The sequence below is a fragment of the Pristiophorus japonicus genome, chromosome 18 (genome assembly GCF_044704955.1).
Source record: "Pristiophorus japonicus isolate sPriJap1 chromosome 18, sPriJap1.hap1, whole genome shotgun sequence".
Lineage (NCBI taxonomy): Eukaryota > Metazoa > Chordata > Chondrichthyes > Pristiophoridae > Pristiophorus > Pristiophorus japonicus.
Window position 1 is genome coordinate 26853331 of NC_091994.1, and position 24343 is coordinate 26877673.

Consider the following 24343-nt stretch of genomic DNA (forward strand, 5'->3'; position numbering starts at 1 on the left):
AGGCACGGCTTGTTCTGGCGCACAAGTCTTCAGCACGACAGGGCTCATAGCCTTTGCTGTATCCAGTGCACTCAGTCATTTCTTGATATCGTGGGGTGAATCAAATTGGCTGAAGATTGGCTTCTGTGATGGTGGGGACCTCAGGACGAGGCTGATATTGATCATCCACTCGGCACTTCTGGTTGAAGATGGTTTAAAATTCTTCAGCCTTGTCTTTTGCACTCACGTGATTGGCTCCACCATCATTGAGGAAGGGGATATTCATGGAGCCTCTTCCTCCTGTTAGTTGTTTAATTGTCTATCACCATTCACGACTGGATATGGCAGGACTGCAGAGCTTTAATCTGATCCATTTTACAAATGATATAGAGGGGTATGTTTATAAAGATGATCATTGTCATGGGCTGATATACTGTTGTTTTCACCTCCAGGGTTTGAGTTTAAATAGAAGCCAGAAGAATATTCACTGCAGGATTTTCTATAAAATGTGTGAAAGTTACTGAGGTTTCAACATTAAGCTTATTCTGTTTTGCCTGTTCAAAAAATGAAAATGGTTAATGATGAGGGTTATTACCCGGACATCAAGGGGGCTTTGTGTTCAGAGGAGAGTGATCATGAGGAGTCTGGGGTTTTGTGCTCTTATGAAGAGACTGCAGAACTGAATTCCCCTCTTTCCCTCCCCCTCCCCACCCCAATCGCCTTCGTGGACTCATGAAAATTGAGAGGGGACGTGCTCTAGTTCATTTAAAATTCTGACGAGGGAGGATAAAGATGTGTTTTAACCTATTCTGTGACTACAGGATACAAATGTCAAGTAATGTATAAGAGTAGAAGAAATTCCTGCCCTTTAAAGATAGTACATCGATCCACCTCATCGAGAACAGTAGCTGTAGCACCACTTGTGCTCGATGAAATGCAGGATAAATGAAATAAGTCTCTGAACTGCAAGCTATTCAGTGTGCCTATTTTAAAAAAAAATCTGTGTTTTTCTGTGCCTAAAATATGGTAATCCAATACTCAAAAGGTGCATGGTCTCATTTTTGATACACGAAGTGGATTTGCTTCAAACACAGAGGCCATGAACACACTTGATAGTAGCAGTTACTAGATAATAATCAGGAGCCAGGACAGGTCCATATTTCCCTTTCACCCCACCCCTCCTCAGCCTAAGGATGCTGAAAACCATTTCAACGCTCTTACTGCTGTCTACGTTAGTTCAGCATAGACCAGATGCTAAGCCTGGAATCTGGATAAATATCTTCCTGATCCACACCAGGTGGTGGACTTGCCAAATGGATCATTGAAGAAAGTTATCAATGTTTTAAGTAACTTTTTTTTTCCATAACTCGGTTGATGAAATTACTATTTAGAAGCTATAAACACAATTAAAATACTGTAGTTATAAATCTAATTCCCAGGTTCTTGCTTCAAGTTCACTTTTTTTTTGGTTTGGATACTAAAAGCATTAATGTTTTTGCATTTATATACCACCTTTCATTCTTCAGGATATTCAAAATTGCTCCACAGACAATGTAGTACTTCGTGAAGCATAGTCACTGTTGTAGCAAAACACGACAACCAATTTGTACACAGCAAGGACCCAACTTTTGAAATGGGGCTTGAACCCATGACCTTCTGAGTCAATGGCAAGAGTGCTACCATTGAGCTAAGGCTGACACTATTCCTTTTGAATAAGGGGTCGTCCATAAGTGAAAAATATCCTATTGTTTAACCATCTATTTATTTTTTCCTTCTCGCCCCCTACAACCAAAAATGTATTTTTTTTTTAAATTTTTATAAAGATAATGTACATAAAGCAACCCATCCTCAGAATACTTGTGAAAATTATTATAATTATACGTAACCCTAAAGTGCCTGATACTTAATTGGTGACTTGATTCAGGCTTTGATTGTAACACGCTTCTACTTAAAAGCATAATCTATTTATCTTCTACACTTACTGTAAAGCCTCCTTCCTCATCCATCTTTGTGCTCAATTGAACACACTGATATAAATGGGCAAAATCACTGGTCAATACTTTTTTAGATTCCCCCATCCCCTTGCAGTATTTATTGAAGCAAGCCTTTGCTGTATGCTGTAAAAACAGGGTTGAGTATCATGCATTGTATACTTGTAAAAACCGTCCATTTAACTTGACAGAGCCAAGTTTCAGCTACATGGCTGTTGCAAGTTAATTTAAAATGAGATTGTGTGTTTGGACTTTGTTTTTGTCTAGTTTTTTTTGTCTGAAGTGGGTTTTTCTGGGTTCAAATTCTTCAATTGATATTTGTAATGAATTTGGATCATAGGACATATTTTGCATCAGACCAATGATCCATAAAAGGGCCTAGAGCTTTTTCTAGAAAGATTATGCTCAACACACTGGGTCTGGCCCTAGCTGGACTCGCTACAAAGCATTGACCAAAGCTTTGGGTGCAGCCACATGAATCAGATTTCACTTTACTCCTCAGACAGTTGTGACTGCCTCAGATATTAAATAGTTAGCTATGGAAACACTTGAATGTGTGTGTGCCCCATATTAGCAGATCTGCTGCCTCCACCAAAATGACCAAGACAAGGCTATGCTGAGGGATATCACATTACTATGAGGTAATGATCTCATTCTCTTATTTAGATGTTGGCCTTTTTGCTTGTGGAAGAACTATATTCAAACTAGCTGTTTTCAAGCTGGTTCAAAGACTCTCGAATAAGTTACAATGGCCCAGAATTTGCTGTAATTGATCAATCATTAGTGCCGACCGTTAGTTAGCCTTTCTCTCGGCTGTTTAATCTCTGCTGGAAGTGTGAGATGGAAATGGCGTGACATCCTCTACAAAGTATCTGGGACCAGAGTGAACAAACTAAACAACTGTGTATCTCCTTAACCAATCAGATTGAAGGGTTGTGAAATTAACAGCGCCAGGACAGAGTAGGAAGTGTAAGTTAGTGGGCGAATTCAATTGCAAATCAGTTACTGCAAGAGAAATAGAGAGGAAAGATTGGATTGAGAGAAAAATGATGCAAGAAAAAAATGTAAATACACAATTCATTTTAAATTCAAAAAAATTCTCAAAGAATGAAACTCCACATTTGTAAAAGTTAATTTTCAATGCCGGAGAGGTTGACCGCATGTAATTGTCAAAAGAGCACTTAGACTTGAAACGCCTTGTCTTAATTTTCTGTGGCGTATTTAGTTCATATCTAATGTGCAAATACAGCAACTTCATGCTGTTCGATGCATTTCAGTGGCAGGCAGCAAGATGCTGTATTCATGAAGCTAATGGTGGAGCAGCACATCTTGGACAGCAACTTTTATTTCTGCATTTAATCACATATCTGCCCTCACCTGAAGTTGCTGTGACATTTGTGCATTAAATAACAGCGAGCGTTATTGGCTTCACCATTACTTTGACAGCAAAATTTGGGCCAATATTTGTTTAATTATGTCGCACACAATTATACAGTGACCAATATATTTTTTAAATTTTTAGATCTCAATCTGCAATCTGATGCATTAAGTGCACTACCAACACTCCCAGCTTTCATTCTGTTCATGTGCATCAGACATGCAGATTACGCAAACGATGAACAGAGAGCCCATTCCCTGTTTACAGCTGTGCTTGGAGGTATCAAAAAAGTTCTAAAGGTAGGAATAGGATATTGAACTACTCCAGATTTAAGATCTGGTTTCAAAAAGTTTAAAAATTTCAGTTTCTAAATGAACCTTTGTCTCTATGTCTGGGAAAAGTTGATTTCCTTTCTCCCCATAATGCCGGTATTCCACGATTGACAATTCACCAATGAGATGTTTCCAGATCTCCGAGGTTGTGTGATTAATCTGGGTTGATATCTCCCCATTTTTTATTTGACTCTATGGGGAAGGACTTTGACTCTGGCCTATCAAGCGGGTTAAGGTTTGCTTATATTGGCTTACAAATGTCTTATATTTTGGATATACCTTCAGAAATTACACCAGTAGATGTGGGAATCCCAGATCCGAATCTCGGGCACAGCACATTATAATGCCCACATGTTTGATTATTACAATAACTAAACTCCAAGGCTTTAAGATTGCTTTTGCAGCATATTCCAGTAATATAAAAGAAAATAAGCCAATTATTTGCAATTCTAAGGTGCCGTATCACATCCTGTGGACTTTTCAGAGTAAAACAATTCAATCTCAGCAGGATAGGCAGCATACCAAAATGTTTATCCATTTCAGTGGGGAGAAAATAATGACCCAGGATTGCAGTATATTTAATCCATTAAAAAAAAAAATCACTTAAGTGCTTCAAGGCCTATGTTTGAGATTTAAGTTCAAAGATGCTTGGGTTTACAAAAAAAAACGGTTTGTAGTGTTTTATGTTTCAGTTTCACTATCTGTTTCTGGATTAATTTTTTCTCATTCCATATCATTCCCTAAATAGAATGATCCATTCCAGACTCCTGCTAATGCGAGATGGTGCTTTTCTAATACCAATCTTTCCATTTTCACTGTCCTTTTCCGTAGCCAAGGTCTGAACTGTAATGTGGCAAATTGCAAATGACTACATTCTGAAAACATGTGTAATTATCACAAAATAATCTTGTGAATAAAATGTTCCTGTTCAATTTCTTTGCTCACTGTAGAAAATATTTTAACAATTTTCAAACTAAGGCAGGCAAAAAATATATTAATTATTGATGGATACAAAGTCTCAACACATGCAGTATTTGCACGGGAACTGGTACTGTTAGCAGCAGTGTATCTATGTGGTTTCTCTCTGTCATGTACCTCCTGAAGCAAAGCTATAATTCACAAAGTAGAACAGTAACAAGTAATAATTTGCTTGAGGTGTCACAACTTGAACTGTAGATGGAAAAACTGAACACCTGCCATGAGTGACTGTGTCTTGATTTTATTTAAATTTTGCAGAAAAAATATGATTTTGAGATGGTGGCATTCTGGCTATCCAACACTTATCGTCTGTTGGTCTGCATAAGGCAATACAGTGGGGATGAGGTGAGTATTTTAATTTTACTTTGAGAAGCCAATGTGGAAGATCATAGTGCAGGACACCAAGATTACAAAAGTAAGATGGATTAAATCTGGAAATGGTTAAATGTCAAGGATAGGCTTTAAAAGGCTGAAGATTAAATTACTTTCCACTATAAATCAATGCTGCTGATGTGCTATTATATCTTTTAAGTTAGGTTTATCACAGATTTGGATTCTAACTCTTTTATCTCAACATAAATGAGTGCCCTTCTTGAATTTTTAAAAATACGTTTGCATATTTTCAGTGACGTCACTGTGCAGTTTAGTTGCATGGTTCCTCCACCGATAACATTCAGTCGTTGGTTGGGATCGTGGCAATGTGTTCTCATTTTTGGGGGGGAGACACGTGGCCCCTTTAACTGGATGCACAGCCCGTTCAACATTCTGCGCATGCGCGGTTTTTCCATTGAAAAGCCGGTGAGCTGGTTACACGGGTCCTCCAGAGCGCTTTACAGCCATGCAGCTTAAAGGGAACATTAATCATGGGTCAATGGGTGGATTATTGTACAAAGGACTGAGGCAGTTTGCTGAATGATCCTTCAAGAATGATAATCCCATCCTTAAATAATTCTCCCCTATAATATATACATACACATACACACATCTGCCTCACCTCGCCCATCCCATCTCTACTGAAGGCTTCAGAATTGAGCAGAATGCGCACTTTGACTCCGTAATAATGCACGTATATAGAGAGATGTTTATCAGGACCATAGCTCGAGCAGTAACTATGAAGTCCAATAACTGATTTTTTTTTTTGTTTAACAGAACTCTGTTGAAATGAACACACCTGAGCAAAGAAAACACGTCTTGAGGAATTTTGATCTTTCCCAACATTGCCTGATTTTGTCTGACCTTGCCATTCAACTTTATCACCAATTAATCAAAGCTGCAGAGGAAAAACTTCAGCAAATGATAGGCAAGTTATTGTGTCCTAAGTACAATACACTCTGGGTATTGGTAGTTAGGAAAAAAAAACTTCAAAAAATGTAATCTGCAGAACTTCTGACATTTCTATATTCAAAACTGCCTTACTAATCAGTGTATGTAAGCACTTTTGGGTGTAGGATGAAAGATTTAAAAAATATTCAATAATGCTCATTTTTTTGTAAAAAATTAAATGTTAGGGGGAAACGGACTCTGTCTTGAACAAATCACGAGTCCTGTTTGCTTACCTGCAAATGAGGATTGATCCAAGCATCAGAAGAGCTCATTTCATCCCATCTGGGGATTTGGGGGAATAAATTAACTTTCATTTGTTTACATATACTTCAAGAAATGTACAGAGGAAAATCTAAAAGACTTGGAGAATAATATTTTTATTGCACTGGACAGTGATAGATTTTCCTTGCTACCAACGACATGTAAATTTGGATAATATATTTTTAAAATCAAAATGTAATATTCTTGGACTTTGGACATTATCAGGTGGGAACTGACAAGAGAAAACATTCAGGAAAGAGGGTTTGAACATTTGGAAGTTTGATTCTGTAATTTGAGAATTCCATGTTTATTACATCAACCATCATTAAAGTTCCTCAGTAACCTTTCTAAAATATTCTGTGCCCATGAAGTAGTTATGCATAATGTGCAATGGTTTTAAACATAAAAATAATTCTTGCAATAAAGTTTGTTTTTAATCTCTGCTTGCAGTGTCTGGAATGCTAGAAAATGATACTATTCAGAGCATTTCAAGTATGACAGCAAGACCAACCGGTTATAGAAAGAAAACAGGAAGTCTTCCTGGAGATAATGCCACATATACACTGGATTCCATCCTTCATCAATTAAACTCGTTCCATAACATCATCTCCAAACATGGCTTGCATCCTGAAATTATTAAACAAGTTTACCGGCAGATTTACTACATCATTGCAGCAGTCACACTGAACAACTTGCTTCTAAGGAGGGATGTGTGTTCCTTTAGTAATGGAGTCCAAATCAGGTAAAAGTTTCTCTGATCAATGTTGGGATTTTGTAAAATCTTTTATTTTTGCACTTGCTGCCAAGATTGAACTTTTGCTGTAGAGGTCAACACGGTAAAAGGGCAGATAAACTGCTGGCTCAGCTGAAGTGCTGTTTTAATTTCGAGCAATCAATTGCAGACGAGACATTGTCCAATGTCTGAGGCAATTCACATAATTTGGCATAGAGGATGAGTACAATTCAGAGTTTCTTTTAGCTAAAATGGCATCAGATATAACTACTTTTTTTTGTCTATGTAATGGCATAATTGGCAGTGGAATGCCATGAAGTTGATATGCGACTAGAGCTGCTTTTCTACCATGTCCCAGGTCTTTGGAGAATGAGTCAACTATGCTGTTTTCCTGTACTTGCCTTTTAATGTAAATTAACTGTACGGCACATGCACCGACTTGACATTTTGGCCAATGTGCATGTGTGGAGTAGTGCAGCCATGATTTTGCATTGCAAGATCACTATAGAGAAAATAGCAGTGAGGGGGGTGTGATGTCATGACATTACCACCACCAAAGTGCATGGCTGTCAGCAGAGAAATGTGTTTATTAGTCCCTGGAAAATGCAGTTTTAAAAAAAAAAAAAGTATTTCTGGCTGGTCTTAAAATAAACTAATTTTTAAAATATAATTATCTCTAGTAAGTTTACATGGGTGTGCTTGCAAGCTGCAGGAGCCAGTAGCTGAAGACCAATATAAAAGCCCCAATGAACTGTGCTGAAACAGTGACGGCTGGCCATTTTATATTAAAAAAAGAACCCAGTCATTCTTCCCATGCTATTCAACTACGAACACGCATAATTGGAACAGTTTGTTTTGAACTGTAAAGACTTGCATTTTAATGTGAATAACTAAAAAAAAAATGCAAATTTTTGGATCCAAAACATAGGATTCTTGATTCCTTGTATGGGGGAAATTAGTTGCTTAGCAGTAATGTAATCCTTGATTTTAAATAAACTTCTAAGTAATTTGCTCTCTTTGGCAGAGTGTTAAATCCTCATCACTGCGGAATATTAAACTGCATTTAATGGCCCAAAATTGGAACAACTGTTCTGTCGTTTGTTAGTATTGAGCTGTCGGTCTTAAAATATCCACCTAGCAATTATTGCTGATATGATGGCCTTTCCTGTTAGTTACTGACACCGCAGTGCAATAACCAGTATTGTGATCGCCCTGTTGTATTTACTGGAGAATTATACAAAATGTCCACTACAGTTTGCAAGATGGCACAAATTAGGCCCTAAAACCTTGCCAGGAACTGTATTCGAGGTGAATACAAAGACTGTTTTGAAGAAGAGCACTTATAATGAAATGTATAAATGTGTTTTATGGATCTGCTTGTTTTGGTGGTTCCATTTACGCTATTGACTGACTGTATCCTGGTTTTGTTGATGAGCAAACCCATTTAGTTGTAGGAAAGGTGGTTTATAAAAATCTTTGCAGTTTGTAAATTTCCACAGAACCCAATATCCAACTTTAACTCTAATAATAAATTCAATTTTGATACAGTGCAATTAATCTGAAATAAAGACTGAACTTCAGTGTAATCTCCGGAAAAGTCAAATCTTTGGGTGCAGGTTTAACTGCAGCCTATCCAATATTATAAGATTAACTTCAGCAAGGTGTTGGCCAGAAATGAGTGAACGATTGGCAGTGAAATGTAAAAGGACTACAGATGACTTGCCATGAGGCATATGAAAGCATACCATCCATGTGACAAAGGTCCTCAACCAGCCTGTTCTCGCTGCACAGCATTGCCCCCCCGTCATCAAGATTCACCGTGCGGCCCTTGACAACGTGGATCATTTCCCATACCTCTGGAGCCTCTTGTCAACAAAAGCAGACATTGATGTGGAGATTCAACACCATCTCCAGTGCGCCAGCGCAGCCTTTGGCCGCCTGAGGAAAAGTGTTCGAAGACCAGGCCCTCAAACCAAGCTCGTGGTCTACACCCGCCCTCCTATATGGATCAGAGGCATGGATGATGTACAGAAGACACATCAAGTCGCTGGAGATATATCACCAATGATGTCTCCACAAGATCCTGCAAATCCCCTGGGAGGACAGGGGCACCAACATTAGTGTCCTCCTTTAGGCTAACAACCCCAGCATTGAAGCACTGACCACATTTGATCAGCTTCGCTGGGCAGGCCATATGGTTCGCATGCCAGACACGAGACTCTCTAAGCAAATGCTTTATGCGGAGCTCCTTCACGGCAAACAAGCCAAAGGTGGGCAGCGAAAACGTTACAAGGACGCCCTCAAAGCCTCCCTGGTAAAGTGCGACATCACCATCGACACCTGGGAGTCCCTGGCCGAAGACCTCCCTAGGTGGAGAAAGTGCATCTGGGAGGGCGATGAGCTCTTCGAATCTCAACGCCGAGGGCGTGAAGAGGTCAAGCGCAGGCAGTGGAAGGAGCGTGTGGCAAACCAGTCCCACCCAACTCTTCCCTCAGCGACTATCTGTCCCACCTGTGACTGTCTATGGCTCTCGTATTGGACTGTTCAGCCACCAAAGAACTAGCTTCAGGAGTGGAAGCAAGTCTTCCTCGATTCAGAGGGACTGCCTATGATGATGACTTGCCAAAGGCAGACCTCGCATGTCTGAATCAATGCTATTTTTATAGAGCTGTGTAATTCTGAAGCCATGTTCATGATTATGCCAACGTGTTGACTATTGTATTATCCTTGCATACATAGAAATTGTACACTAAACTGTTTTTAGAAATATTTCACTTTTTTCATTCCTTTATCTGAATTGAATAGAAAGTTAAATGCTGTTCTCATCAGTGCTGCATTCTAGTCGTGCTGATGCCTAGGATTTGATAGTCTTTTTTTTACTGAGTTAAGCAGGGATGGGTCTCTTCTTTCATCGCACTACAACCATGGATATAAATCTGAATCCTGATTAATGTTCAAGTGGGGTTTGTAAATTAAAACTGTAGTTATTTAAAATAAGTGTAAATACAAGAGTTTCACAAGACTGCCAATTATGCTATTAAATTGTACTGTAGACTAAATTGCATGCAGGCCTATGGTTTGTGGTATACCATATATACAATATTGCTAACATTTCACTTTGGACTATATGCTTCTGTAAGATTTCTAAATCTCTGGCATTAAATTTGACAGTGAGATGATTCTTTTAAAACAATTGGAACAGTTTATTAAAACACATGCATGCACCTATCAGCAGTCAATTATCCTACAGATCGAAGCTACCACAGAGATACAGTGAGGTTATAATAAAAAGCGATATACGTTACTTCTCTTTGGGTGGCTGGTTTGAACACACTGCTTGCTGATTCAGCTGGTCTTCAGCAGGAGGTCTTGTTCCATGTATCTGTAAGGGGAAAACGGGAAGGCTTCTCCTCCCACGAGTGGGCCCCCTGACAGAGGGTCGATGCTTGCCCCAACCCGTGTAACAGCCCCCGGAGTTAGCAGACAGAGGCAAATGGCAAGGTATAATTTTTTATTACGAACGTCCGGGAACACCTCTCATCACAGCCGCCTCTGAGTGGAGATGCTCTCCGAACAGCACAATCATACAACTTTTATACATTTCAAAAACCGTTCCCTGGTACGACCTCCCCAGATCTCTAATTGGACAACCTTATCAGTGCTACTTCTCTAATTGGACTACCTTATTAATGCTACTTTGGATTGTCAGGCCAAGACCCTCGTGACCATCTTAGGCCGTGACTAGAATGACTTCATTAGGTCAGAATTTGTTGATTCTCCTTGATGCCCGTGAGTCTGCCTTGAGCCTCTTCGCAAGGTCTTTATCAATGTCTGTTTAGGTTCTCACATCGTATCCTGTCGGAATATTATTGAATTGATAACTTTTGGAGCCTTGGTACTGGAATGTACAAGGCCAAAGAGAGGCCTTTTACCTCATTATGGGTCGGTGCAGGAACCAGCACTTTAACCCTTGTCCCACTGATGCCCCTAATGCCAAATTTTTCTCTTGCATGTCCAGAAGAGAGAGGGAGAACAATTCCTGATTTGCGTTTTTTTTTATACCTCTCAAGTTCATTGTTCCTCAAAGCCTCAGGATTGGACCTTGGTGCCAGGGCAGTTCCTTATTGGCTCTCCTCACACGTGGCTGTCTGGACTAGCCCAGCTATCTCTTGATTAGTTTAAATGGCTTTCCAATACACAAAATGCTGCAGCTCTGAGGGCTTCCATTTTGTTTCTTTCAAACTCAGCCTTTCTGTATAATGTACACTTTTAACATTTATACATGCACAGAATCAATGTTAATCATTAATAACCACTTTTATTCTTACAAACTCCCCACCTTGAGGGAGAAATATCCTTATTAACTCCTCATATGGTTTATCTCCTCAGGGTTCACATATAAACATTGCGAGGGAGAGAGAGAGAAAAGTGGATGCCTGACTTGTCCCCCACCTCGTAAGGTATAGGCCATGTTGGGGATTTACTATAATAAAATAACCCCTCCAGCGGAGACCCTCCCCTTCCCGTATCTTCAGTGCACCGTCGCTTCTCGAAGCACATTGATAATTGATGTTCGTGAGTCATGCTGCAGCTCCTGTTTCTCTCTCTCCCCTCTGCTTCGGTCTTGGCCAGAATCATTCTGACAATTGTGAGGATCCGTAACATGGTCTGTGGGAAACAAGATCAGTGCAGTATTTACTCTGGCAGTTTTTAAACTGATTAATGTGAAACCACTTCTTGTACTTAACACCCTTTTTCCCCCGGTAACTGAACCCCGCAGTCTATTTGAATCGGTCTATAATCGTATGCTGTCCCCACCACCTGGGCTTAAAGGCAGCTTCTTTTTCCCATAATTTGGAATCATTACTGAGTCTCCCACCTTGTATTCAAAGGGACGTACTTTCTTAAAGTACCTTTTAATTTGTCTTTTTGACTTCCCCAATTTGGTGGCCACAAATCGATTGATCTGATCGTTGTGATCTACCACTTGTTCCAGCCACTTGGAACTACATGGTTTCATTGTCAGGGGACTCATCCCTGTTAGTGTTAGCTGGCCTGGTGTTCTCATGAGCCTCCCCGTCATGGCATGATATGGGGAGACCCTTGTTCTATGAGGTGTGGGCCTCATTGCCATTAAGCACATTGGCAGCATGTTAGCCCATTGAGTGGGGTGGTCTGCGCACAATTTTTTGTTGACATTAACTTGAGGGTCCTGTTCTCCCTTTCAACCCCTCCGGATGACTGGGGGCGGTGAGCAATATGTAATTTGTGTTTTATCCCCAACATTTCCTGCAGGTGGGTAAAAACTTTACCGGTAAAGTGTGAACCTTGATCGCTGTCCACTTGTACTGGTACTCCCCACCTACAAAACACATGATTTAATAGTGTTTTGGCTACTGTGATTGCGGTGTTGGAGAGGCAGGGGAATGCTTCGATCCATTTAGTGAATTGATCCACCACCACTAGGGCATGCTGAAAATTGCCTTGCACCTGTGGAAGTAGCCCAATGAAGTCTCTCTGGAGGTGAGTCCATGGCCTTTTTGAGGTGGGGGTGTGCTTTGAAGCAAGGCTCGGTTAGTGCATGCGGGAGGATTGTATTGCAGGCACGGTAGGCATCATGCCACGTATTGTTTCCCTCATGGAAGGCCACCAAGCTGTGGATGCTACCTTTTATAGAAGGTTACCAGGGCCAAATAGTGCCCTGCTGTGGGGTGGGAGTGAAAGAGGGAGAGCAGTTCCTGACCCACCTCTGGTGAAAAACACATCACCGGGCAGGCGTTTGGCTTTCTTTTGAACATCAGCAACTGCTCATGTGAGTCAGGGGCAGTGGTTAGTAAAATTGCAGCCATTCTTTTGTGGAGTATCGTGGGGGCATTGTGGAACCCCTGAGGCAGGCATGTCCAGGTGTAGCTCTGATCCTCAAATGTGAACGCAAATTTGTACTGGTCTTCCCTCTTAACAGGGATACTCCAGAACCCATTGGCGATGTCGAGGGTCGAGAAATACTTGGAACCAGTAGGAATTTGAGATAATATGGTGGGAGTTACTACCGGTGAGCAGGCTGGTGTTACAGAATTTAACTTTCTGTAATCAATAGTCAGTCGGCAGCTGCTATCAGGCCTTTTAACTGGCCATGTGGGTGAATTGGCCGTGAAAGTGCCTGTCCTAAGAACACCCTGCTCGACTAGGGATTTTATGGTGTCTCGGATGTAAGGGTGACTCTCCCTTGGGATGGGGTACTGTTTAGTGAATGAGTGGGGGGGTCCCTCAATTGATTCCTCACCTGCCATTTTTCCACAGTCATGCTTGCATGTGGCAGACACCGCTAGGTGTTCCTGAATTCGTTTTGCCACAGCTTCATTTTTGCTCCCCGGAGCGTCATACTCAGAAGGCTTTTTAATAGCAAAAACTGATAGAAATTTCAGATGCTCAATCAGTCCTGCCTTATCTCTCAATCCCATCCAAACACAGTCCTGATTATAATCTATCACCGCGCCATACTGATCCAACAAATCAGTCCCTACAATTCCCCTTCCGTCGGGGGTGGTCATCAGCATCGGTGCTGGGACCTTACAGGTGAGGCCTCCCAACTGAAGTTCAGTGGCCTTCCCTGTATACGCGGTGGTTGTATTGCCGTTAAACCCTTTAAGGATCATATAACCCTTGCTTGCCGCCACATGGCGTTCAGGGTATGGGGTGTGGATGATGGTAACGGCTGAGTCAGTATTGATGAGCATAATCTGCTGCCTGTCTCCTTTTAAGACGAGGGCTGCTACCATTACGTCGGAACCCCACTTCCGACCAATCTTTGGGGGCCGAACCTCATCATAGGGTTGATCCTTGAATGGGTCTCTCTAATGAGTGTGCATCGGCGATTGCGTGCACCGGTAAATGATTTTGCATCCTCCCCGTGGCAATTTGGGTTTGTATGAGGGTTATCAATTGATCCAATCGTTGATCTGTCCCAGAGGGCTTGGATTCGTCCCTTGAGGTATCTCTGCGTTGCATCATGGTTCGGTGCTGGTCTGGATCTGCTGCAGTCTTTTGCTAGGTGGCCTACCTTCTTACAATTAAAGCACTGTCCCTTAAAGGGGTCGTTTCGAGATCCCTCCACCATTGACACTGGTTTAATTGCAGTGGGTGGTGACTTCCCGTTTAACTTGTCTTTTACCATCTCCCTGGCTATTTCAGCGCAGGTCTCTATCTGTCCACTGATTGGACCTCATGGCTATTCCCAGGGTGGTTTTAACTAGAGGGTGGAGTTGGGTCAGGAACATCGATTAAAATTGTTCCTGATTCTTTCCTATGGTAGCATTTGCGGGTGCCTGATTCTGCGTACCTTGATATACAAGTGATTACTGAAAGCTCTAGGGGTCTCTTCTGGCTGCTGCTTGGTCTGATTAAGCAGAGCCACCAAGTTCAAATTTTGGATCCCTAAATGGTTTAGGATCTCGGTCATGAGTGCATCGGCTGCTGCGCCAGGCTGGAGGACTGCGCCTGGCAGATTATCTTTTAGGGAAGTGGAACAGACCAAGAGGAGGACTCGTGTTAAGTCTCCCTCTTCCAACCTGGGGTGACCCCTCCTGAAATTTGCCCACCTCTTATTAACTTTCAGTGGGTTGACCCCATCATTAATGGGCCCCAACTCGTGGCTACACGCCGTGGCGTCAGCACCAGATATGGGCGGTGAGTTGGTATGGTTACTGGTGATGCGACTGTGCGTATTACGTCGTAAAGAAGTGGTTTCTACGGCTACGATTGGCCCTTGTCTCCAAGGTATCCCATCCTACACCACCCTCCTGGGGATTATACTGACTGCCTTCCTCTTCCCAATCGGTCTCCCACTTGTCTCCTTCTGCTGTCTCTGTTATGGCTCCCCATGTTACTGCGGATACCAGGGCCTGCTGCTCCCCGAACTTACTTTTTAGCCTCACCATTTCTAGTTGGCCACTGGCAGTGGTCTGCCTCCCCATGTGGCTTCTTAATTACTTCCCTTAATGTCCCCCTAGCATCTTCTATCTCTTGCTGGAGCCTCAAGTTTTCCTATTTATATTTTTTTAAACTCTAATTTGTTTTCATTTGCTTCAACAATGGCTGTTACGGCATTTAAGTTTGAGACTGTTGTAGCAATGAAGCTGCCTGTTCGGCCCTTCTTACTAATTGCTTAACATTGTGGTTTAATTGGCCAATTTCTTGTCTTAAATGCTGTATTTCTCCCTCGTAACTGCTTCACAAATTGTTTTATACCTTCAGTCTCTCTTAGTTGAATCTTTCTTACTTGCAATTCTTTCAAATCTTGTATCACTTTGGCGTCCTGTCTCATTAATTCCTCATCTCTCTGGGCACAATAAAATGCGCTGACTGCCACGAGACTTTTTGTCCGTTTTGGCCTTAGCTCGCCCTTATCCCACTCTCTCTTGGATAAGTTTCACCATCTCCCCAAATGAAGCAGGTTGACCCCTGTGGTGTGCCGTGCCTGTGCCTTTAACTCTTCTGTGTCTTGTATCGGGAACTTTTTGGACACCACCTCCTGATAAACTAGCTCAACATTTCCTTTTATTGATGTTTTTCTGTCCATGACTGATCCCTTCATCCTTTGCTTTTGAATATAACTACTGGTGGGTCCCCACTTAAACAGTTACAACTATTGAGAGAACTGCCATGTGCTACTCAGAATAGGAATCACAGGATAGCTCAGATGAATATGTGGCATGAGTGGTGGTGCAGAAGGGAGGGATTCAAATTCCTGGGACATTGGAACTGGTTCTGAGGGAGGTGGGACCAGTACAAACCGGATGGTCTGCACCTCGGCAGGACCGAAACCAATTTCCTAGGGCTAGTGCTGTTGGGGAGGGATTTGGCAAGGGGATGGGAACCTATGCAGGGAGACACAGGGAAGTAGAATGGGGACAGAAGCAAAAGATAGAAGAAAAGTAAAAGTGGAGGGCAGAGAAACCCAAGGCAAAAAGGGTCACATTATAGCAAAATCCTAAAGGGGCAAAGGGTGTTAAAAAGACAAGCCTAAAGACCCTGTGCCTCAATGCGAGGAGTATTCTGAATAAGCTGGACGAATTAACTGCGCAGATAGCAGTTAACGGATATGATTTAATTGGCATCACGGAGACATGACTCCAGGGTGACCAAGGCTGGGAACTCAACATCCAGGGGTATTCAACGTTTAGGAAGGAAAGACAGAATGGAAAAGGAGGTGGGGTGGCGTTGCTGGTTAAAGAGGAAATTAATGCAATAGTTAGGAAGGACATTAGCTTAGATGATGTGGAATCTGTATGGGTGGAGCTACAGAATACCAAAGGACAGAAAACAATAGTGGGAGTTGTGTACAGACCACCAAACAGTAGTAGTGAGGTTGGGGACAGCATCAAACAAGAAATTAGGGATGCGTGCAATAAAGGTACAGCAGTTATCATGGTAACTTTAATCTACATATTGATTGGGCTAACCAAACTGGCAGCAATGCGGTGGAGGAAGATTTCCTGGAGTGTATTAGGGATGGTTTTCTAGACCAATAAGTCGAGGAACCAACTAGAGGGCTGGCCATCCTAGACTGGGTGATGTGTAATGAGAAAGGACTAATTAACAATCTTGTTGTGCGAGGCCCCTTGGGGGAAGAGTGACCATAATATGGTAGAATTCTTTAAGATGGAGAGTGACAGTTAATTCAGAGTCTAGGGTCCTGAACTTAAGGAAAGGTAACTTCGATGGTATGAAACGTGAATTGGCTAGAATAGACTGGTGAGTGATACCTAGAGGGTTGACGGTGGATAGGCAATGGCAAACATTTAAAGATCACATGGATGAACTTCAACAATTGTACCTCCCTGTCTGGAGTAAAAATAAAATGGGGAAGGTGGCTCAACCGTGGCTAACAAGGGAAATGAAGGATAGTGTTAAATCCAAAAGAGGCATATAAATTGGCCAGAAAAAGCAGCAAACCTGAGGACTGGGAGAATTTTGTAATACAGCAGAGGAGGACAAAGGGTTTAATTAGGAGGGGGAAAATAAGAATACGAGAGGAAGCTTGCTGGGTACATAAAAACGGACTGAAAAAGCTTCTATAGATATGTGAAGAGAAAAAGATTAGTGAAAACAAATGTAGGTCCCTTGCAGTCAGATTCAGGTGAATTTATAATGGGGAACAAAGAAATGGCAGGCCAGTTAAACAAATACTTTGGTTCTGTTTTCACGAAGGAAGACACAAATAACCTTCCGGAAATACTAGGGGACCGAGGGTCTAGTGAGAAGGAGGAACTGAAGGAAATCCTTTTATAAAGCAGGAAATTGTGTTAGGGAAATTGATGGAATTGAAGGCTGATGGTCTGCATCCCAGAGTACTTAAGGAAGTGGCCATAGAATTAGTGGATGCATTGGTGATCATTTTCCATCAGTCTATCAACTCTGGATCAGTTCCTATGGACTAGAGGGTAGCTAATGTAACACCACTGTTTAAAAAAGGAGGGAGAGAGAAAATGGATAATTATAGACCGGTTAGCCTGACATCAGTAGTGGGAAAAATGTTGGAATCAATTATTAAAGATGAAATAGCAGCGCATTTGGAAAGCAGTGAGAGGATCGGTCCAAGTCAGCATGGATTTATGAAAGGGAAATCATGCTTGACAAATCTTCTGGAATTTTTTGAGGATGTAACTTGTAGAGTGGACAAGAGCGAACCAGTGAATGTGGTGCATTTGGACTTTCAAAAGGTTTTTGATCAGGTCCCACACAAGAGAATGGTGTGCAAAATCAAAGCACATGGTATTGGGGGTAATGTACTGACGTGGATAGAGAACTGGTTGGCAGACAGGAAGCAGAGAGTCAGGATAAACGGGTCCTTTTCAGAATGGCAGGTAGTGACTAGTGGAGTGCTGCAGGGCTCAGTGCTGGGACCCCAGCTATTTACAATATACATTAATGATTTAGATGAAGGAATTGAGTGTAATATATCCAAGTTTGCAGATGACACTAAACTGGGTGGTGTGAGCTGTGAGGAGGACACTAAAAGGCTGCAGGGCGACTTGGACAGGTTAGGTGAGTGAGCAAATGCATGGTAGATGCAGTATAATGTGGATAAATGTGAGGTTATCCACTTTGGGGGCAAAAACATGAAGGCAGAATATTATCTGAATGGGGGCAGATTAGGCGAGGGGGAGGTGCAACGAGACCGGAGTGTCATGGTTCATCAGTCACTGAAAATTGGCATGCAGGTACAGCAGGCGGTGAAGAAGGCAAATGGTATGTTGGCTTTCATAACTAGGGGATTTGCATATAGGAGCAGGGAGGTCTTACTGGAGTTGTACAGGGCCTTGGTGAGGCCGCACCTGGAATATTGTGTTCAATTTTGGTCGTCTAATCTGAGGAAGGACGTTCTTGCTATTGAGGGAATGCAGCAAAGGTTCACTAGACTGTTTCCCGGGATGGCTGGACTGACATGAGAAGAGACTGGATCAACTGGGCCTGTATTCACTGGAGTTTAGAAGGATGAGAGGGGATCTCATAGAAACATATAAAATTCTGACGGGACTGGACAGGTTCGATGCAGGAAGAATGTTCTCGATGATGGGGAAGTCCAGAACCAAGGGGTCACAGCCTTAGGATAAGGGGTAAGCCATTTAGGACTGAGATGAGGAGAAACTTCTTTGCTCAGAGAGTTGTTAAGCTGTGGAATTCCCTACTGCAGAGATGCCAGTTCATTGGATATATTCAAGAGGGAGTTAGATATGGCCCTTACAGCTAAAGGGATCCAGGGGTATGGAGAGAAAGCAGGAAAGGGGTACTGAGCGAATGATGAGCCATGATCTTATTGAATGGTGGTGCAGGCTCGAAGGGCCGAATGGCCTACTCCACCTATTTTCTATGTTTCTAAGATGCAATTTCTCCTGATCCGTTTAATCGTTTATAACGTATACTTTGCAACACATTAGAATTACAACTCCTGAGATTTCCAATTGTTCAAATAAATCATCAAAAAGCTGTCTCGCCATTGCCTGCGTTCTCCATCAATTGTAAGATATCTAAATCTCTGGCATTAAATTTGACAGACGATTCTTTTTAAAACAATTGGAACAGTTTATTAAAACGCACACAAATGCACATAGCGTCAATTATCCTATAGATCTACCTTAGTTACAACAGAGATATAATGAGGTTATAATAAAAAGCGATATACGTTACTTCCCTTTTGGCTGGTTGGTTTGAACGCATGGCTTGCTGTTTCAGCTGGTCTTCAGCGGGAGGTTTTGTGCCATGTGTCCAGAAGAGAGAGGGAGAACAGTTCCTGACTTGCATTTTTTTTTATACCTCAAGTTCATTGTTCCTCAAAGCCTCAGGATTGGACCTTGGTTCCAGGGCAGTTCCTTATTGGCTCTCCTCACACATGTGGCTGTCTGGACTAGCCCAGCCATCTCTTAATTAGTTTAATGGCTTTCCAATACACAAAACCTATGCTGCAGCTCTGTGGGCTTTCATTTTGTTTCTTTCAAAACTCAACTTTTCTGTGTAACCTGCACTTTTAACATTGATTCTGTGTTTGCATAAATGTTAATCATTAATAACCACTTTTATTCTTACACTGTAGACTGAATTGCAAGCAGGTCTATGTTTTGTGGTATACCATATATATATATATGTACAATATTTCTAACATTTCACATTTGACTATATGCTTCGCATCATAAAACTTGGCAGACTGTTGAGAAACGTGCTTATTCTTGATTCCACGTGAGTCTTACATGGATTGCTGAAATATTTGCTGGCGTGGTTTCATCCTCCTACTCTTCCTCCTGATCCAGGAACAATGTCAGCCATCTGATCGAATGGCTAAGAGGGAAGAACCTGCACCAGAGTGGTGCACTTGAGACTTTGGAGCCACTGATACAAGCTACACTGCTCTTGCAATTGAATAAGATGACTGATGCAGATGCTGAGGCAATCTGCGCAATGTGCACAGCACTCTCAAAGCCTCAGGTACATTTCAATTTACCACCATATTTAAAGCATAAAAATCACAGCTGTCTAAAACGTTGGTTCAGTTGTATTTTTTCTTTGAAAGTACTAGCTTGATGGAAGATAAAGGTCTAACTGGAATGTATTTAAGCTGGAGTCAAAATGTTGCTGGAATAATGGATACCGAGTGCAGTACAGTTAGGGAACATGAAGATCATAGGGCTCACCGTTCTGGTCTCGAGTACAAAACGGATATTGCAGCTATTGAAAGGACACTAGAGTTTGAGGGGATGGAGGGATTGGATTATGAGGAGCGATTTATGTAAATTGGGTATGTTCTCACTGGAATAAGAGAATGTTGGGATTCTAAAGGGACTAGATAATGTAAATCACGAAGAGCTGTTTTACCTTGTCCAGAACAGTCGAACCAGAGGACACTGCACCTGAGAGTGTGCAAATTCAAAACCAATCTATTATTGCAGTTAGTGAGTAAATCGAAAGAACAACCTCCCTAGAGAGACTATGGAAACAGATAATATTGATTCATTCAAATGCAAATTAGATATTTATTTCAGAATTTTTGGGGGTATACAGTATGAGTAATTTGAAGAAGGATGTGTCAAGTGTAGCCTGGGTGGAACAAGTAACTTTGGTTCCCAAAGCTGTCCACTATGGGGTTTCCTTACTTCGTATCTGCATTGTTGAGGACTCATTGATAATTGCCATGATTCGTTAGCTACTCCATTATAGGCTATGAAGATAACCAAGAATCGGCCTGAGATGGCAGACTGGGTCGTCTAAATTTCAAACACTAGCATTACTTTTGGAAACCCAACTGAAGGCACCAGTGTCTGGCTCCACCCTTAACGTTTTGCTCGTTATGGAAGCTAATGCCACTTTACTGCCCATGTCAACTAGCAAGAGCCTGAGAGCAACCAATTATATATCTAGACTCTGCCAAGCATGTGAGAAACTTGCACTGCCCTGGGGGCCTGCTACTGCACCATAGTGGCATTCCTGGTGAGGTACAGTCTCGAGAGCTGGATAGACACCCTGACTGCTTCAAGAGACTTAATTTCTCAAACCATACTCTGAATTAGGACAATTGGCTTTTACATTACAGCATCTATTCTATAACTAACTTTGAAATTGGAATTGTTGATGCTTTTATGCTGACAATTTCTTCTACTTTTGTATCATTTGTTTTGCAACAGATTGTGAAAATACTGACCCTGTATACACCTATTAATGAATTTGAAGAACGTGTGCCAGTAGCTTTTATAAAGAATATTCGGGTAGGTTTATAAAGGATGTTCAGTAATTGCACCTAATTTTGCATCAGTCGTGTTTAGATATTGAAACATTTTTGTACATGATCCTTTCCCCTCATTCCTTTTTGAGGGAAGTAGTAGTGGGGGAGTAAGGGATTGGCTTTTGGGGCATAGCTTTTCAAGCTTTCTGTTGCATGACTTCAGTGTTTCCATTGGTGACTGTTTCCCAGTATTTTTTTTCTCTTCACTGCTCTATAAACATAAAAACTAGGAGCAGGAGTAGGCTATTTGGCCCCTCGAGCCTGCTCTGCAATTCAATAAGATCATGGCTGATCTGATCATGGACTCGGCTCCACTTCCCTGCCCGCTCCCTATAGCCCTTTATTCTCTGCTCAAAAATCTGACTATCTCTGCCTTAAATATATTCAATGACCCGGCCTCCACAGCTCTCAGGGACAGAGAATTCCATAGATTTACAACCCTCAGAGAAGAAATTCCTCCTCATCTCAGTTTTAAATGGGCGGCCCCTTATTCTGAGCCTATATCCCCTAATTTTAGTTTCCCCTATGAGTGGAAATATCCTCTCTGCATCCAACTTGTCGAGCCCCCTCATTATCTTATATGTTTTGATAAGATCACCTCTCATTCTTCTGAACTCCAATGAGTATAGGCCCAACCTACTCAACCTATCCTCAAAAGTCAACCCTCTCATCTCCGGAATCAACCTAGTGAACCTTCTTTGAACAGCCTCCAATGCAAGTAGAGGTGTAGCGTTCAAAATCCGGAGTTCCGGGATGCTCTGTGGCAGGGTCATCCAGAATCCGTAAAATGTTGTGGGATCCGGACAAATGCCGCTGCCCGCCCTTACCTCGGGGCCTCACCGCTGCGCGCCCTGCCCTTACCTTGGGGCCTCGCCTTGCCAGCCGGCCCGACGATGACCTCGGCGGGGCCGGACAGTCCAAACAGTTCTTCGGCAGGAATTCCCCCCGGCTTTCTGATGATCCGAAATCTGGAAAACCCGAACCTGGGCTTGGGTGTTTCTGGGTTCGTGACGTCAGAAATCAAATCTCTAATCCGGAACTGCCTCGGTCCTGAATTTTGGACGCGCAACCTGTATATCCTTCCTTAAATACGGAGACCAAAACTGTATGCAGTACTCCAGATGTGGCTTCACCAATACGCTATACAGTTGTAGCAGGATTTCTCTGCTTTTATACTCTATTACCCTTGCAATAAAGGCCAACATTCCATTTGCCGTCCTGATTAGTTGCTGTACCTGCAAACTAACTTTTTGTGTTTCATGCACAAGGACCCCCAGGTCCCTCTGTGCTGCAGCACTTTACAATTTTTCTCCATTTAAATTATAATCTTTTCTATTATTTCTGCCAAAGTGGATAACCTCACATTTCCCCACATTATACTCCATCTGCCAAATTTTTGCCCACTCATTTAGCCTGTCTATATCCCTTTGCAGATTTTGTGTGTCCTCCTCACGATTTGCTTTCCCACCCATCTTTGTATCATCAGCAAACTTGGCTACATTACACTCTGTCCCTTCATTCAAATCATTAATATAGATTGTAAATAGTTGAGGACCCAGCACTGATCCCTGCTTCACCCCACTAGTTACTGTTTGCTAACTGGAAAATGGCCCATTTATCCCGACGCTCTGTTTTCTGTTGGTTCGTCAAACCTCTCTCCATGCTAGTATATTGCCCCAACCCCGTGAACTTTTATCTTGTGCAGTATCCTTTAATGTGGCACTTTATTGAATGCCTTCTGGAAGTCCAAATACACCACATCCACTGGTTCCTCTTTATCCATAAAAATAATGGATGCATTGGCGATCATTTTCCAACAGTCTATCGACTCTGGATCAGTTCCTATGGGCTGGAGGGTAGCTAATGTAACACCACTTTTTAAAAAGGGAGGGAGAGAGAAAACGGGTAATTATAGACCGGTTAGCCTGACATCAGTGGTGGGAAAAATGTTGGAATCAATTGTTAAGGATGAAATAGCAGCGCATTTGGAAAGCAGTGACAGGATCGGTCCAAGTCAGCATGGATTTATGAAGGGGAAATCATGCTCGACAAATCTTCTGGAATTTTTTGAGGATGTAACTTGTAGAGTGGACAAGGGAGAACCAGTGGATGTGGTGTATTTGGACTGTCAAAAGACTTTTGACAAGGTCCCACACAAGAGATTGGTGTGCAAAATCAAAGCACATGGTATTGGGGATAATATACTGACGTGGATAGAGAACTGGTTGGCAGACGGTAAGCAGAGAGTCAGGATAAACGGGTCCTTTTCAGAATGGCAGGCAGTGACTAGTGGAGTGCCGCAGGGCTCAGTGCTGGGACCCCAGCTCTTTACAATATACATCAATGATTTGGATGAAGGAATTGAGTGTAATATCTCCAAGTTTGCAGATGACACTAAGCTGGATGGCGGTGTGAGCTGTGAGGGGGACACTAAGAGGCTGCAGGGTGACTTGGACAAGTTAGGTAAGTGGGCAAATGCATGGCAGATAAATGTGATGTTATCCATTTTGGGGGCAAAAACTCAAGACAGAATATTATGAATGGTGGCAGATTAGGAAAAAGGGAGGTGTAATGAGACTGGGTGTCATGGTTCATCAGTCACTGAAAGTTGGCATACAGGTACAGCAGGCGGTGAAGAAGGCAAATGGTATGTTGGCCTTCATAGCTAGGGGATTTGAGTATAGGAGCAGGGAGGTCTTACTGCAGTTGTACAGGGCCTTGGTGAGGCATCACCTGGAATATTGTGTTCAGTTTTGGTCTCCTAATCTGAGGAAGGACGTTCTTGCTAATGAGGGAGTGCAGTGAAGGTTCACCAGACTGATTCCTGGGATGGCTGAATTGATACATGAGGAGAGACTGGATCAACTGGGCCTTTATACACGAGTTTAGAAGGATGAGAGTGGATCTCATAGAAACATACAAGATTCTGATGGGATGGGGCAGGTTAGAAGCGGGTAGATTGTTCTCGATGTTGGGGAAGTCCAGAACCAGGGGACACAGTCTTAGGATAAGGGTAGGCCATTTAGGACTGAGATGAGTAGAAACTTCTTCACTCAGAGAGTTGTTAACCTGTGGAATTCCCTGCCGCAGAGAGTT

The 24343-nt window shown here is 42.2% G+C and overlaps 1 protein-coding gene across 1 annotated transcript in view; it reads left to right on the forward strand.

Moving 5' to 3' along the window:
- Positions 1–24343, forward strand: part of LOC139229006 (unconventional myosin-Va-like) — a 193154-nt gene that overhangs the window by 166762 nt on the left and 2049 nt on the right. The window contains exons 31-36 of the mRNA XM_070860669.1: positions 3493–3647; positions 4917–5003; positions 5808–5958; positions 6693–6984; positions 19782–19956; positions 21150–21230. Coding sequence (XP_070716770.1) covers positions 3493–3647; positions 4917–5003; positions 5808–5958; positions 6693–6984; positions 19782–19956; positions 21150–21230 — 941 coding nt within the window. The remainder of the gene's footprint in view (positions 1–3492; positions 3648–4916; positions 5004–5807; positions 5959–6692; positions 6985–19781; positions 19957–21149; positions 21231–24343) is intronic.